The sequence below is a fragment of the Eucyclogobius newberryi genome, unplaced genomic scaffold (assembly GCF_026437365.1).
Source record: "Eucyclogobius newberryi isolate DKJ021-1_F unplaced genomic scaffold, fEucNew1.0.hap1 SCAF_20, whole genome shotgun sequence".
NCBI lineage: Eukaryota > Metazoa > Chordata > Actinopteri > Gobiiformes > Gobiidae > Eucyclogobius > Eucyclogobius newberryi.
Window position 1 is genome coordinate 17,878,208 of NW_027315835.1, and position 15,405 is coordinate 17,893,612.

Consider the following 15,405-nt stretch of genomic DNA (forward strand, 5'->3'; position numbering starts at 1 on the left):
CAGTCGCCCAAAAGTATTAGCATTTTCCGCTTTCATCTCCACGGCGCATGTTAATGTTTTTCGTTTTCTGCCGCATTCACACGCTTTTCGCACTTTTCCCTCGCCCCCCCGCTGCACTAAGTGATTTTGCACCCAAATTTAGACGAATGCAGCAGAATGGACAAAAAAAAAATCACAAAGCTACTTGACGCTTTCAGCATATGTTTTGTGTACTGTTAAAACTAGCTGCTTAAACACTTTTGAGATATTTATAATCGAGCTGGAGATTATAACCTCAAGCTGAATTTAGGGTTGATGCTGTTTACTATAGTTTTAAGCTCTGGAGTAAAAACAAAATGTCTCATGGGGCTGAGATCTCAAGAGGCCACTAACAAGGCCTAAATATAAAATAAATGTAGTAAAAATAAAATCGGCTGTCAAGCATATACACATCGTCACTCTAGAATTCAAAACAATGCAGATATTCTTGTTTAAAGTGGTGTTTTCTGTTTAAATTGTGGTGTTTTAAAACTCATAAACATTTAGAATTGCATTTATTTAAAGCATATAAAAACAACACTACTAAACTGTGATCTTTCTTAAAAAATGGACAACATGTATGCTGTTAGAGAACATGTTAGAGTTATAGGAACATGTTGCAGTAACATTTACCAATATTTAATATTAATTTCAGTTGCAGTACCAATTTTGATGACTTCATCCCATTCATCCAATGTGTCGACCCTGTTTCAAATGTATGTCATGAATGAATGATTACAGTCGTGATATTATGTGGATTAGTTCAGTTAATTTCATTGCATTTCTCAGTTGCCCTTCATAATTACATTCATATCGTTTATTGTCTTGCTGCCATGACATTGTAACATTCAGTGCTTTATGGTGAGTAGAGTTGCATATTGCGTTGAAGGCTGGTTTAGTTTTGTTTCGTTTTATGAGCCAATCAAACATGAGTTTGTTCTCATTATGCATTAGTCACTTCAGCGAAAGAGTTTGTTCACACTGCAAGTCAATGCACAACAGACAACTTACTGTGTAAATAAATGTACATTTGCACTGCATACGGATAAGCATAAAAAAAGACTGTGTAAATGTACATTTGCACTGCATACGTTTAAGCATAACAAAAATAACAAGTTAGATTTTCCATTGTTTCAATGACGTGTGTTATAAAATGGGAACTGAACACACACAGAGTTTCTGCTGGACGAAGACTTCAAACTATTCAGCATAATAAAATACAAAAAGTAAATGTACTGTCTGTACTGTCAGGATTTTTTAGGAACGTTGCAGCTTCATATTCAGATGAGACATTTATTTCTGAAATAGTACATTTTGTTAATCAAGTTTGTGTACATAACGGATCTGGCATGAAACGTTTTCTCATAATGCTTTGTTATTTTATCAAAACACACTTTACAAGAGCCAAAAACCTACTGCATAAAGCTGTTTGAACCAGAAACATACCTTTCCCAAACATTTGCATCTAGAATAAACAGGCGGGAAAAAACAAAATTTAATGAAAAATGACAAATGGATGAGATCACATATCCAAGTACTACAACCAATTTGAAAATGACATACAAAAACAAATGACTTTTTTTTCATTCTCATTATAGTTTTAACACGCTGTCCATATCAAGATATTCAATTTGCTTGCCGAACGGAAGTGTAAACCTTTAAAAGACCATGTAAAACGCATCATGTTATTTAAACGTTAGCTCAGTCCTACAGCAGCCTTACTTTTCACCCCAGTTTGTGTAAAAGTACCGGTACATTTGAATGACTGCTAATGTATGCTATCTATTCAACAAGTTAGCTACGGTGAACATGGCTTTTTCTTGTACCGTACATTTGCAACCTCCCATGTGAGTAATGATGACACCTTTCTGAGGCTTGAAAGGAACATTTTTGTCATTTACGTTGACTACACAGGTACGAGTCTACGGCTAATATGCAGAAGTAGTGCACATTCACACAGCACACGAGGAGGGACAGTATCTTGTATGCTCTTTGAAATCCGACAACGAAGCACCGAATGTAGATCATCAAGGGGACAGCCATATGTTGTGTCATTAGCATTCATTTATATGCATTTTGTGTCTCAGTGGGGCTACCGTTGAACCCTGCACACCAAATATGTCTGCCATGTTTTTGGAGTTTAAAAAAGGAGCGGGAATGGGGAAAAAGGCCGGTAACAAACTGAAAACAGGTTAACAGATGAAATTGGGTTGTGGATTTAGTATCGGATTTCTTCTTTCATAAGCCTCTGCATCGGAGCAATCTGCTTAGCTCTGTCTCTTGTGCTATGATCGTCATTACTGTTCCTTGAGGTGTTTTCTTCATTTAAGGTACTGTAGAATCACAAGTCCAAGATCCAGTGGAGAAACACAGCAAAACCCATCCTCAGCGTGACCTCACTGATAATACTACCTTAAAGTACAATTACAGTATACTAAAATGACTGGTGTCCAGCTTCTGCTCAATTGCAACAAACATTAGCCTTCTGTCTGTTTGTGATAAATAAGGCTAAAATTGTAACTTAACACTACACAAGAAGCTAATGTAGGAATGTGGCCAAATGCTTCTCAGCTCCTCCACAAAATACTGATTTGGCCACACAAGTCATACAGCGTCAGTGTTTTTTTTTTAAAAGGCAAATGACTAAAATGTCTGGACCTGTTGAGCAGATGGCATTTATCATTAGCACAATGACTAATGGCTGCAAAGCCCAACCACAAACCATATATTCAAATACCAAAGGCTGCATAATGTCTCGCTCTTTACAAATGTTACTCACATTGTGTGTGGTTGCCATGATTGAACCGCCACAACCCAATATATGATTGATTTATTTCACACGTAATGATACATGGCTAGACAACTGTACACATTATATCAAACTAACAAAAATAAAGTAGTACATAGTCGAAACGCAAGAAGCTTAAATGGCATTTAACATATGAAAGTTACACTGTAAAAATGTGGATCTTACAATTGTCATACAACCAGATATTATTATTATTAATATACTGTACATTTCTGTTCAATCATCCAGATGAGGTTTAATCCCTTCTTGAATGCTGCTGCAGATAGGTGTCTAGTCATCCTTACGACAGCATGATATGGCATGTTTATGGTAACCATGAGCAAGGAGGTTGTATCAAATTCCTCTCTAAAAGCAATTATCTGGCTACTGCGCTAATTCAAATAACACACTGTCAACACTTTATTTGACCCAGACAGGTCGGTGCATCAGAGCACATCTCCATGTTTGTCAAACACTGTTTTACCATGTTTTGATGCTGGCATCAGTATCAGAATTTTCAGTTCAATACCAAATAGCTGGCTTTTACAAAATACATAACACTTTCAGAACACAAAAGTTGTAATGATTATTACTGAAGCAACAGACGAAAGTTTGTCAAACAGAGATCTGCAATTACTGTTCTACAACCTAAATGGACTTCATGTCACAAAGCCAATTCAAGATTCACAATGAGTGTTGCAATTGAGCCCTTATGTTTCTGAGTAGTAGCCAAACTGAAAACACATATCATAACCAACTTCCTCCATTGCCACCCTGATTATTAACAAAGAAACAAAGTCGACCAGCTCATACATCCACCCCAAAATATCTCTGCATTGGAGTCTGCAATGATACATATTTAAATGAAAATATATTTATATAATTTGTGAATTTTTCACAGTAGTTTGTACTGCACTGTACCTTTTTGTCCTTCTGTATATGCCTACATAATTTTCACCTTGAAGGAGTCTTTTGAGTCACTTGAGTGTGGCTTGAGTTTTGTGAAGAAAAACGTCACTTAAATTTTGTTTTATTATACTGTCTCCGTCAGAGTGGTAAGTGCTGTGCATGTCTTTCATCTCTGTTGGCCAACCACAATGTTGAGACTGATTCCTCTAAAAGGCTAGTTTTTTTTCTATGAGCTTTTAGAAATTGCAAAAAACATTTGCTTTGGCACAGATTTACATAGTAGAATTTCTTTCTATGGCCATGATCGTTACTTCCAACACAAGAGGCCAATTGTGGTCCAATCCTTGGCTCAGTACGCCGTCATAGATAGTCTATGAGTTTGTATTGCCGCTCCAGTCTTTCCTCCTTCCAGGTTAATGTCAATGCACTAGTGTCTTATCGTTTAGCGCATAAATCCTATCAATCCCGTCTCTGTCTGTGACTCTTTCCTCCCCCTTCCCCGTCATCTGTTTTTAAATCTGGGTCTCTTGGACATTCTCCTTCGAGTTTCCTTTAAATAGAAGAGGTTCCATTTGAGGATTTTGGGTTTGGCCCATAAAACCTTTGATTGATCCGTGAAGGCCCATTGTGGGCATTTGGAGAGACATGGGCAGAGGCGGCGACATAGAACTGGAATTGGTGCCATTTCCTGATGTCGTGAGGAGATTAGAGGAGATGGGGACGGAAGTACAGGAGATTGGCATGTCCAGACATGGAGGGTTCTTGCTACTGAGCGTACCTCCCATTCCTTCACCAATACTGAGACCCATCACGTTGTTGTTAAAATGATGGGTCTTGTAATAATGGTTGAGGGTATCCGTTCGTCCAATACTGGGAATGTTAACAATTTCAGGATGATGGTGTATCCTTAGGGTTCCTTCTCCGCCGGTGCCAGAATTCATGGTAGATCCACCAGAGATCCCACTCCCTGCTCCTGCTCCGAGCTCGTCCTCCACATTTACAATCTCAATTGCTCTGGCAGGGCCATGATGCTTATGTAACTGGTGTTGCTTTCTGAGTTTATAGAAAACCACCAACATTACAGCCGCCATAAAGGTAATAGCCACAAAACAGCCAATGATGATCTTGGTAGTTTTCATGACATCATCCAGACCAGGGATATTTGTCACATCGATAATAGACACGGTAACAGCATCATTAATGTCTCGGCTGGCTCCAGGAGCCAGGGAGGACAGAGAAGAAAGAGAGGGGGATATTGTGATGCCAGGACGACCATCTAATACCCCACCAATAACAGTTGGACCTGGGAATTCAATGATAGTCTCGTTAATTTCCTGTCTGGCTTCCTTCTCTCCTTGATGTGAGTCTAGAGTCTCTACAGTGACCGTGGTGAAATAACTGTAGCTGTTATTGGGGTCTGTGGCGGTAACGTTGAGAACTGCACTTGCGGTGGTGTTTCCGGCAGAGTTGGTCACCATGCACGTGTACTGTCCAGTGTCCTGCACAGTCACATTCGTGAAATTGAGAGTACCGTCATGTAGAACAGAAATCCTTACTCTATACGACCCATGTGTCATCAGGGTTCCATTTGGAGTGAACCAATTCACAGAAGTCATGGAGGTTCCAGTGCGACATTTCAGCTCCGCAGCCATACCCTCGGTGACATTAAGGTCAGTGGGTGGCTCGACAATCACTGGGGCATAGCAGGTGAAGTGGCTCTGGTCAAGTTCCCCAATGTACTTGCCTTTGAGACCTGGAGGAGCATGGCAGCGTGCACAGCATGTGGTGTTACTGGGAACTGTCTCCTTGAGCCACCAACTGAGCCACAGAACATCACAATTGCACACCCAGGGGTTGTGGTTTAGATGGACTCTTTCCAGCTGGTGCAAAGGAGTGAAGAGATCATGGGGGAGAGAATGTAGAGAATTATGGGACAGATTGAGCTCTTCCAAGTTTTTGAGGTCATCAAAAGCATTGCGTTCAATTACTGACACTCTGGAGTGCATTAACCACAGCTTGCGAAGTGACACCAAGCCCTGAAAGGATCCGGGTCGGACAATTCCTAGTTGGTTTCCGGATAGCTCTAGCTCCTCTAGCTTTACTAGTGGGGTGAGATTTGGGATATCCTTTAAGCCACACATTCCCAGGTTCAAAAACCGTAAGTTGACCAGGCCCTCAAATGCTGCCTCCGAAATAAAACCCAGCTTCCGCAATTCTCCCAGGTCGAGGCGCCGTAATGAGGGGACGCGGTGAAAGGCAAATGCCGGCAGTGTCTCGATAGGGTTGTTCCGGAGCCATAGTTCTCGTAGCTTGCTAAGGTACTCAAAGGCTAATGATGGTACCACGGTGAGGCGGTTGTCAAAAAGCTCAAGTGTGTTGAGGTTGGGAAGGCCATTGAAAGCTCCCACCTCAATTTCTCGAATGTGGTTCTTCGAGAGTTGTAGAATTTCCAAATGCCTCAGATGCTTAAATGTGTCTGATTTGATCACCTAGTAGGGAAACAAGAACAGAGAAGACTTATGTAGTATTGTATTGTAAGTGCAGTAATACACATGCAAATGTGTATTTTCTTACCTGGATTGTGTTTTCCTGTAGATTGAGGTATCTTGTTTTGTCAGAAATACTCTCTGGGACTTGGTCTAAACCCTTCCTGGTGCAGATGACACGGCTCGCCTGATTGGAGCAGGTACATAAGCTTGGACAGGCTGGAGCTGCCTCTGTCAGCTGAGGTCCATGGTTGTGAAACCACAACAGAAGCTGGACCAACCAAAGGAGGGGGGAAGGGGCACAGGGGCTGGTCACCATGACAACACGCATGGCAACTGAGTCATGACCCGCCCCTTAGCTGTGATTTTGATAAGTCACCTCCAAAAAGGGAGATTAAGCGCTCGTCTTGACGTTCATATTTCCTTCTCAAGTTCTGTTTATGCCTTGAAGCACTGCTTTAAATATTAAGAGTAAGGGGGTGCAGCGTGGCAATACAAAATATTTATTTTAGTTGGCTCATGCTTCTTAGACTTTAAAAGGGCTTGTTCCTTTCAAAATGCCATTTTTAAAAAGCTGTTTTTTCTTATCTCATAACAACTCCTGGTATGGAAATGAAAGTGTGGAGAGGTTGTCCTGTGTTTGCAGCGCTGCCTTTGAAGAGTCTGTTGCAGATCACTGTTGGAAGAGAAAAGAGAGAAAAAGAAAGGAGGTCAAACAAGTGCACAGTGTCGTATCTTTAAGATGTTGGCCTTAAACACACTTGAAAGTATTCCCAAGACAACATTTACATTTCAGAATACCCAAGTGTCTCAGAACCAAAGAAGATGGCAAGATAACTTTATCGGTATTATAAGAGAACTAAAAAGAGGATAGTCTCATGACCTATCTCTGTGTTCAACATGTGGGTCACGGGCTGAAATGGCTTCAGAACTTGGAAGTTTCAGAATATGAATGCAGTCGTGGGATATAATTTATTATCATAAACCTAGTTATAGTATGTCTCTATTGCTTTTAGCTGCAATGTCAATGCAACTCTCTGTGGGATTTGGAGTTTAATGCAGATTCATCCAATCCATCATATGACAGCAGCGCAGCATTACAAATGAGATAACAAATGAGGCACACATGCAGGAATTTAGCTATTAAGATTTGAAATAATGATTATTGACTGCCAAATATTTACTGTGATTCAAATGTGTGCAATCAATGTGTAACAGACACTACCCCCCCTCATTTAATTTGATGAACCAAACATGAAAATGACACAGACTTTTGAGCAAGAACAAAAACTGCTTGCATGATTTATACAGTCATTAAATGCATATTATTGACGAACAATATAGTGCTGCAGTTTGGTTGAGGGGACACATCTTGATGCAGAAATAGTTGCAAACGTCATGAGATTCACTAAGTTTAGAAATCCTGTTTGTCCTATTGTGATAAGATGAAAGAGAAGTGTTTTTATTTGTGCACAAGGCTGTGACGCGAGCAGTCAAAGCTGCATTGTCTGTTGACATGAAAATACGAGCATCTTTGTTGCTTGTCACATTGGAGAACCGTGTTGATAGCACGTCCTTCATATTCATATGTTTATGATGAGGTGAGGAGAGGTTTTTTTTTTAAAGGTTTCATGCCAGTTCTTAACATCTCTCCTATGCAGCGCCGATGCATGCGCTCCTAGAAACACGGTTGCTGTGGTAACCTGCTCACTCACCATCTTGTGTTTTTACTGTCCAGTGCCCTAGTCCACGTCACTGTGTTTAGCCAAGCACTTGCTATTAAATATATCCTCACATTCAGAGCTCAAGTCGATGTAAATTAATTTATGATTTTGTTTTTCTCAACTCGGGCAATGCAGATATAATACCCTCTTTATTCAACTGGGCAGATGCATTTATCTACCCAAGCATACAATTGTTTAAATGAGAAGACAACAGATATTGCACAATCTTAATGTCTACAAGGTTCTGAGGATTAGGTTTTTATTAAAAACATAGAATAGATAACTTTTCTAAGGACCAATTAAGAACGCTCATGCGGGAATGTTGGCTAAAAATAGACTTTTTCAGACACTCTGCACGTCCCACAGGCTTTTTCTCTCACAACCTCACACACAAACATACAAGGCCTGATCCCAACTGCCAAAAGTAACAATGCAACATCCATCTTGAATCATGGTCCAGTAGATATGTAGAAACAACTGAACTTGATTTGAGTCCACAATGTCACAGTGTTTATCGCCACGAGCTGGTTATGAATCATGACGAAATGTAACAAAACATCATTACTAACCAGATTGGACTGCTCATAGTAAAAGCAGCCAATATGAATCATATAACCCTGATTGACGCCTCCACCATTTTGAAACCACCCAGGGGTCGAAATGTGCCTTATTGTTTATGTAAACGACAAATACATGCTGTTTATGTCTGTTGCTTATGATTGCATTACAGGAGAAGCTGATTTCACACGGGCCTGCCTTGGGTAACTATAGTAACAGTTGGAGGAGAAAGCTTTTAGACTTTACATGGATGTAGGGCCTGTTGCCTTGACCACCAGACCAACCATCAACTAACGAAAAATACGTATTAGATTCCTCACAGCCTCAATAAATTCTACTCACAGTGTATAACAATATGTCGGATTATGAAGTCTCAGTCGTGTGGCCCCCTTTTTATTTGACTCAAAGGTATTTCGGTTTTTCATCTACTTTTTTCTCCAATGTTAAGACGCAGATTGCAGCCATGTAGGCATCGATTATTTGATCAGGCTCGGGAAAGCGCTCAGTCGTGAAAAGACAAATTAACTGCAAGCTGCTGACCGATTGCAACAAACTGAGCACATCATCGCCTGACTGTATCAACGACACGGCCATTAATGTTTATGATGAGGCCGAAATGTCACGTTTTAAAGTCGCACACACGTGGGGATTGCGTGCGTCTGTGCCATATACTCGATATAACGGCCCCATTAGAGCAGTGCATTAGGCTTGAGTACAGAGCCACACAGGTGCAGCTGCAGGGCCCCACATCACACTGTAACTATGACAACGGCAGATTGATGCAGGACGTGGGAATCAAGCCTCATCGCCATCACGGCACACACACACACAACAATTTGGAAAAACGCATGACATTTGCTCCACAAGTCAAAGCCGAGCGCGTCCGTCCCGTGCAGACCCTTTTAACGTGCCCGTGCATCGCCCCCAGCCTCATATCTCCTAATTCAACAGAATGGCCTTATTCATCTTTGCAGCTGCGCTCACTACGGCGCACCTTCTCAATTGAAATTCTGAATAGGCCTAATTCTGCACATGCTGCATCACAAAATGGCTTGCATCCATTCTCCGTGTCCCGTCTTTGCGTCTCCACCACGACTGCACCCACACGGACAACGCATGACAACACGTATTTCTCACCTCACGCGGACCCCTGTATCCTTACATATTCAATCTGTGCCGTCCCCGATGCAGATTTGGTAACAGATGCAATAATTGCCCCGGTCAGTCCGCTCCATCAAACCTTACCTTGCGGAGTGAGGATGCTGTGTATCTGTATCCTTCGACCTCTCCGTGTGTCTCCTTTCAGTCGTTTTACCCCTCAAATCGCTCCGCTCGTCTCCACGGCTCTGTGAACTGCCTCTTGTTCTCCGCAGCGCCAACGCAACGCGGGGGGCTCCGCGGCTACACAGACAGCTGCTTCACCAAACGCAATCCATCCAGACACAGAGAACATGGGGGGGAAATAGTGGGAAAGCAGTAAAGTGTCAATTAACGACGAGGTCTGTCCGGGTTGAGTGCATTCATGCGTCTTATCATTCCTTTTGGAGAAGAGGCAGCGAACGCGACGGCGCCCGCTGAGCAGAGCACTGTGCGTACAGCAGAAGCGGCGCGTTACGTACTTTACGTATGTTCCTCCGTGAATGGCACTAGAGGAGGAGAGGGATACATGAGGCAGTGTGATGTACCTGCGGATGATTAAAGCGATTACAAACGCCAAATACAGCAAGATGCTATCGGCCCTTGGGGTGGAGTGCCCGACATTTCTGTGCATCTTTGTGACTCAGCACAGCACATTTGACTTCATTGTGGAATATTTCAGGATTAACTTTCTGACTTTTGGGTTTCACTCTATTTGTGATCATAAATTGGGATTATACATTGCACTCTATTTTTAGGCTCTATAATAAGCATAGGCCTAACGTTTGGTTTGTATTTGAACTGCATAAATAATGACAACTTTAATCTTTAACACATCCTACAACACCAAAATAGATAATAATTGTGTGTGTGTGTGTGTGTGTGTATAGGTTATAATAATAATAATAATAAATAAATAAATAATAATATAATAATACACCAAATAATAATATAAAAAAATAATAATAAATATAGCCGCAAGCGGCAATGATCGGCCCTCGCCACGCCGCCGCCACGCCGCAAGAGGAGGGGGCGCTAACGCGCCCCAATTGTCCTTTTATTGCGCCTACTGCTGAATCTGTGACGCTGTCACATCTTCTCCCCTTTGTTTTACCATCAAAAAGCAATTTTATTTTGAATTCTTGGCACAATGTGCGGCTTTGCCGCACAGACACCGTGACTCTTTGAATAAAAATGTGGATCACTTTTGATGGTCCACCCCTGAAGATGAGTCTCACCAAATTTCAGGTTAATAGGGCTAACGCCCTAAGAGGAGTTTGTGAAAGTATAAAGTGTAAACATGTTCTGGCGATTTCCCCATTGGAATAACATGGAAGGTTTCGGTCATCGTTACGGCAACGCCATAACAATTATGACATGGCTCTCATTGACTTTTTTGATGGGGATGCTAAAATTGAGTTGTGTGTCAAATTTCATATAATTTCGCAAAACTAAACATTTAACCTCCATATAAAATCTGTAGGGGGCGCTGTGGCGCCAAATGAATTTATTTCACTTCAAGTGGGTTTAGGGCAAAGAGTTTAACAACTGATTCTAATTTGACGCAATTCGGACTTTATCTGCGCAAACGGCAGAAATTTAAATATGGGAGATTTCTGAAATTCTAGCTACAGTTTGCGGCTTCACCGCACAGAGACCGTGAGAGGTATCAATGTAATTTGGATAACTTTTGATGTCCCACTCCTCAGTAGCATTTTCACCAAATTTCAGCTTTTTAGGGCCAACGCCCTGGGAGGAATTCGTAAAAGTACGACGTTTGGAAAAACTCCAAAATCATGTTTAGCCATTTTTGAAGCAATATGGCCGACATTTGGTTGGGCGGACGGCGTTGCCGTAATAATATTTTTTACTTCTCTTGTCACCATCTACCTCTGCGCCAAATTTCATGATTCTACGATCAGAATTTTTTTGGGTCATTTCCCATCTCTCAATGCATTTTTGGTACATTTGGGGGCGCTGACGCGCCAATTTTTTTTATTTTAGAAAAGAGAAATAGCCAGAATGTAGAGAGGCACGATTTTTAGAGGTGTGAACATTTTTGTGACTTTTCGTCAATGTTCACTGGGTGAAAAATAGGGGGGTTGGTCCCGAGAAGAAGAAGAAGAAGAAGATTAAAGCCGCAAGCGGCATCCAACGGCCCTCGCGGGCCGCCGGCCTTCCGACTCTGCTCTCTGCATTTTACAGAGATGGCGCTAACGCAATTGTCTAAGAACTAAGACAGTGACACATTGGACATGTACAATGCTGTGCTTAACCAGTGCAAATGAAGACAAATATCGGTCAAATGTGCAGCTCCAGCGCACAGAGACCGTGACACTTGGAATAAAAATATGGATAACTTTTGATGCCCCGCTTGTGTAGATGATTTTCCCCAAATATGAACTTGATCGGATAATCGCCCTAGGAGGAGTTTGTTAAAGTGTGAAGTGTAAAAATGTGGTCATTTTAGAGATTTTGCGGTTTCCCCATAGGGATAACATGGGATGTTTCTGTCATCGCTACGGCTACGCTTTACCAAATATGACTTTGGCTCCCATACTTTTATTTTGGGGATGGCAAATGAGAATTGTGTGCAAAATGTCATGTCATTTGGAAAAACTCTTGTTTATAGTCCACTCTGAAGGCCAAATAGTCCAAATTCTGCGAAAAGTTTGCGGCTCAGCTGCACAGAGACCGTAAATGTTATCCATAAAATTTGAATAACTTTTGATGCCCCACTTGTATAGAGGAGGTACACCGATTTTGAGATCGGTGGGCCAAACGCACTAGGAGGAGTTTGTTAAAGTGTGAAGCGTAAATGTGAACATTTCAAGGATTTGGCGTTTTTCCCATTTGTGACAGTATATTTGCAGCTCCACGGCACAGAGACCGTACCACTTAAAATCAAAATATGGATAACTTTTGATGCCCCGTTTGTGTAGATGATTTTCCCCAAATATGAGCTTGATCGGGCAATCGCCCTGGGAGGAGTTCGTTAAAGTGTGAAGCGTAAAAATGTGGTCATTTTAGAGATTTCGCTGTTTTCCCATTTCTGACATATATTTGCGGGTCCGCCACACAGAGACCGTAGCACTTAGAATCAAAATATGGATACGTTTTGATGCCCTGCTTGTGTAGATGATATTCTCCAATATGAACTTGATCGGACAATCGCCCTAGGAGGAGTTCGTTAAAGTGTGAAGCGTAAAAATGTGGTGATTTGAGCGATTCTACGATTTTCCCATAAGGATAACATGGGATGTTTCTGTCATCGCTACGGTTACGCCGTACAAAATATGACTTTGGCTCTCATACTTTCATGATCAGGATGGCAAATTAGAATTTTGTTCAAAATATCATGTCATTTGGAAAAACTCTATTGCTTATAGGCCACTCTGAAGGCCAAATAGTCAGAATTCTGGGAAACGTTTGCGGCTCCGTCGCACAGAGACCGTAAAAGCTATCCTTAAAATGTGGATAACTTTAGATGCCCCACTTGTCTAGAGGACGTACACCGATTTTGAGGTTGGTGGGCAAAACGCACTAGGAGGAGTTCGTTAAAGTGTGAAACAGAAAAATGTTGATATTCGAGAGATTTAGCGGTATTCCCATAGGGATAACATGGGAAGTTTATGTCATCGCTACGACTACGTCGTAAAAATTAAGGCATTTGTCTGATTGGCTTTTTTGATCGGGACGCCAAAATAGAATTTTGGGTAAAGTTTAGAACATTTTGGTAAAACTAATTTTTGACCTTCAATGTTAATTTAAAGGTCACTCACTAGGGGGCGCTATCGCGCCCATTTAAATTTTGTCATCATAAACTGGTCCAAACTAGAAAGTTGAACAACTGATTCAAATTTGGTCATAATCGGACTGGTTTTGATCAAATGGGAGCAATTTTTAGACCTGCAATATTCCAAAATAAGTTGTCCAACTTTGCAGCTGCGCCGCACACAGACCGTAAAAGGTATCTCCAAAAATTGGATAACTTTAGATGCCCCACTTGTCCAGAGGACGTACGCCAATTTTGAAGTTGGTGGGCAAAACGCCCTAGGAGGAGTTTGTCAAAGTTTGACGTGAACAAAATGGCTAACACAGCGTGTTTTCATTTTCAAAGGAAGATGGCGGCCATAGGGTAAGTCTGGGGGCGTGGTCACAATGATTTTTTTTTTTTGTCCTCACGAGAGGAATGCGTGTCCCGAATTTCGTAGCTTTACGACAAAGTTGACCTCGGGGCGTCTCCCATAGGCGCAATGTATTTTGACTTTTGTCGGTGGCGCTGTCGCGCCATTTTTTGACGAAAAAAAAAATGGCCCAGAAAAAACAAAATTTTTCGCCGATTCTGAATTTTGGGCAAAGTTTGGTGAGTTTTTGAGCATGTTCAGGGGGTCAAATTAGAGATCAAAGCGCTGAAGAAGAACAAGAAAAATTAAAGCCGCAAGCGGCATCCAACGGCCCTCGCGGGCCGCCGGCCTTCCGACTCTGCGCTTTTGACTTGATAAAGATGGCGCCCTTATTGTGTGTTGAATAAAAAAAGAACTTGACAGACGGCGACACATTGGACATGGCCAATCCAGTGCAAATGAACACAAGTGTCAGTCAAATTTGCTGCGCCGCCGCACAGAGACCGTAGCACTTGGAATAAAAATATGGATAACTTTTGATGCCCCGCTTGTGTAGATGATTTTTCCCAAAGTAAAGCTTGATCGAGCTATTGCCCACGGAGGAGTTTGTTAAAGTGTGAAGCGTAAATGTGAACATCTCAAGGATTTGGCGTTTTTCCCATTTGTGACAGTATATTTGCAGCTCCACGGCACAGAGACCGTACCACTTAAAATCAAAATATGGATAACTTTTGATGCCCCGTTTGTGTAGATGATTTTCCCCAAATATGAGCTTGATCGGGCAATCGCCCTAGGAGGAGTTCGTTAAAGTGTGAAGCGTAAAAATGTGGTGATTTGAGCGATTCTACGATTTTCCCATAAGGATAACATGGGATGTTTCTGTCATCGCTACGGTTACGCCGTACAAAATATGACTTTGGCTCTCATACTTTTATGATTTGGATGGCAAATTAGAATTTTGTTCAAAATATCATGTCATTTGGAAAAACTCTATTGTTTATAGGCCACTCTGAAGGCCAAATAGTCAGAATTCTGGGAAACGTTTGCGGCTCCGTCGCACAGAGACCGTAAAATCTATCCTTAAAATTTGGATAACTTTAGATGCCCCACTTGTCTAGAGGACGTACACCGATTTTGAGGTCGGTGGGCAAAACGCACTAGGAGGAGTTCGTTAAAGTGTGAAACAGAAAAATGTGGATATTCGAGAGATTTAGCGGTTTTCCCATAGGGATAACATGGGAGGTTTATGTCATCGCTACGACTACGCCGTAAAAATTAAGGCATTTGTCTGATTGGCTTTTTTGATCGGGACGCCAAAATAGAATTTTGGGTAAAGTTTAGAACATTTTGGTAAAACTAATTTTTGACCTTCAATGTTAATTTAAAGGTCACTCTGTAGGGGGCGCTATCGCGCCCATTTCAATTTTGTCATCATAAACTGGTCCAAACTAGAAAGTTTAACAACTGATTCAAATTTGGTCCTAATCGGACTCGTTTTGATCAAATGGGAGCAATTTTTAGATCTGCAATATTCCAAAATAAGTTGTCCAACTTTGCGGCTGCGCCGCACACAGACCGTGAAAGGTATCTCAAAAAATTGGATAACTTTAGATGCCCCACTTGTCCAGAGGACGTACGCCGATTTTGAAGTCGGTGGG

General features: G+C 41.6%; 1 protein-coding gene across 1 annotated transcript; it reads right to left on the bottom strand.

Moving 5' to 3' along the window:
• Positions 1 to 2,833: 2,833 nt before the first annotated feature.
• lrrc4bb (leucine rich repeat containing 4Bb) lies at positions 2,834 to 10,105 on the bottom strand. The gene is made up of 3 exons (XM_072455634.1): positions 9,729 to 10,105; positions 6,290 to 6,877; positions 2,834 to 6,204 (listed from the first exon to the last, which is right to left on the bottom strand). Exons 2-3 carry the CDS (start codon positions 6,530 to 6,532, stop codon positions 4,228 to 4,230), a joined length of 2,220 nt encoding a protein of 739 aa, XP_072311735.1. The 5' UTR covers positions 6,533 to 6,877; positions 9,729 to 10,105; the 3' UTR covers positions 2,834 to 4,227.
• Between the last annotated feature and the right edge of the window lie 5,300 nt (positions 10,106 to 15,405).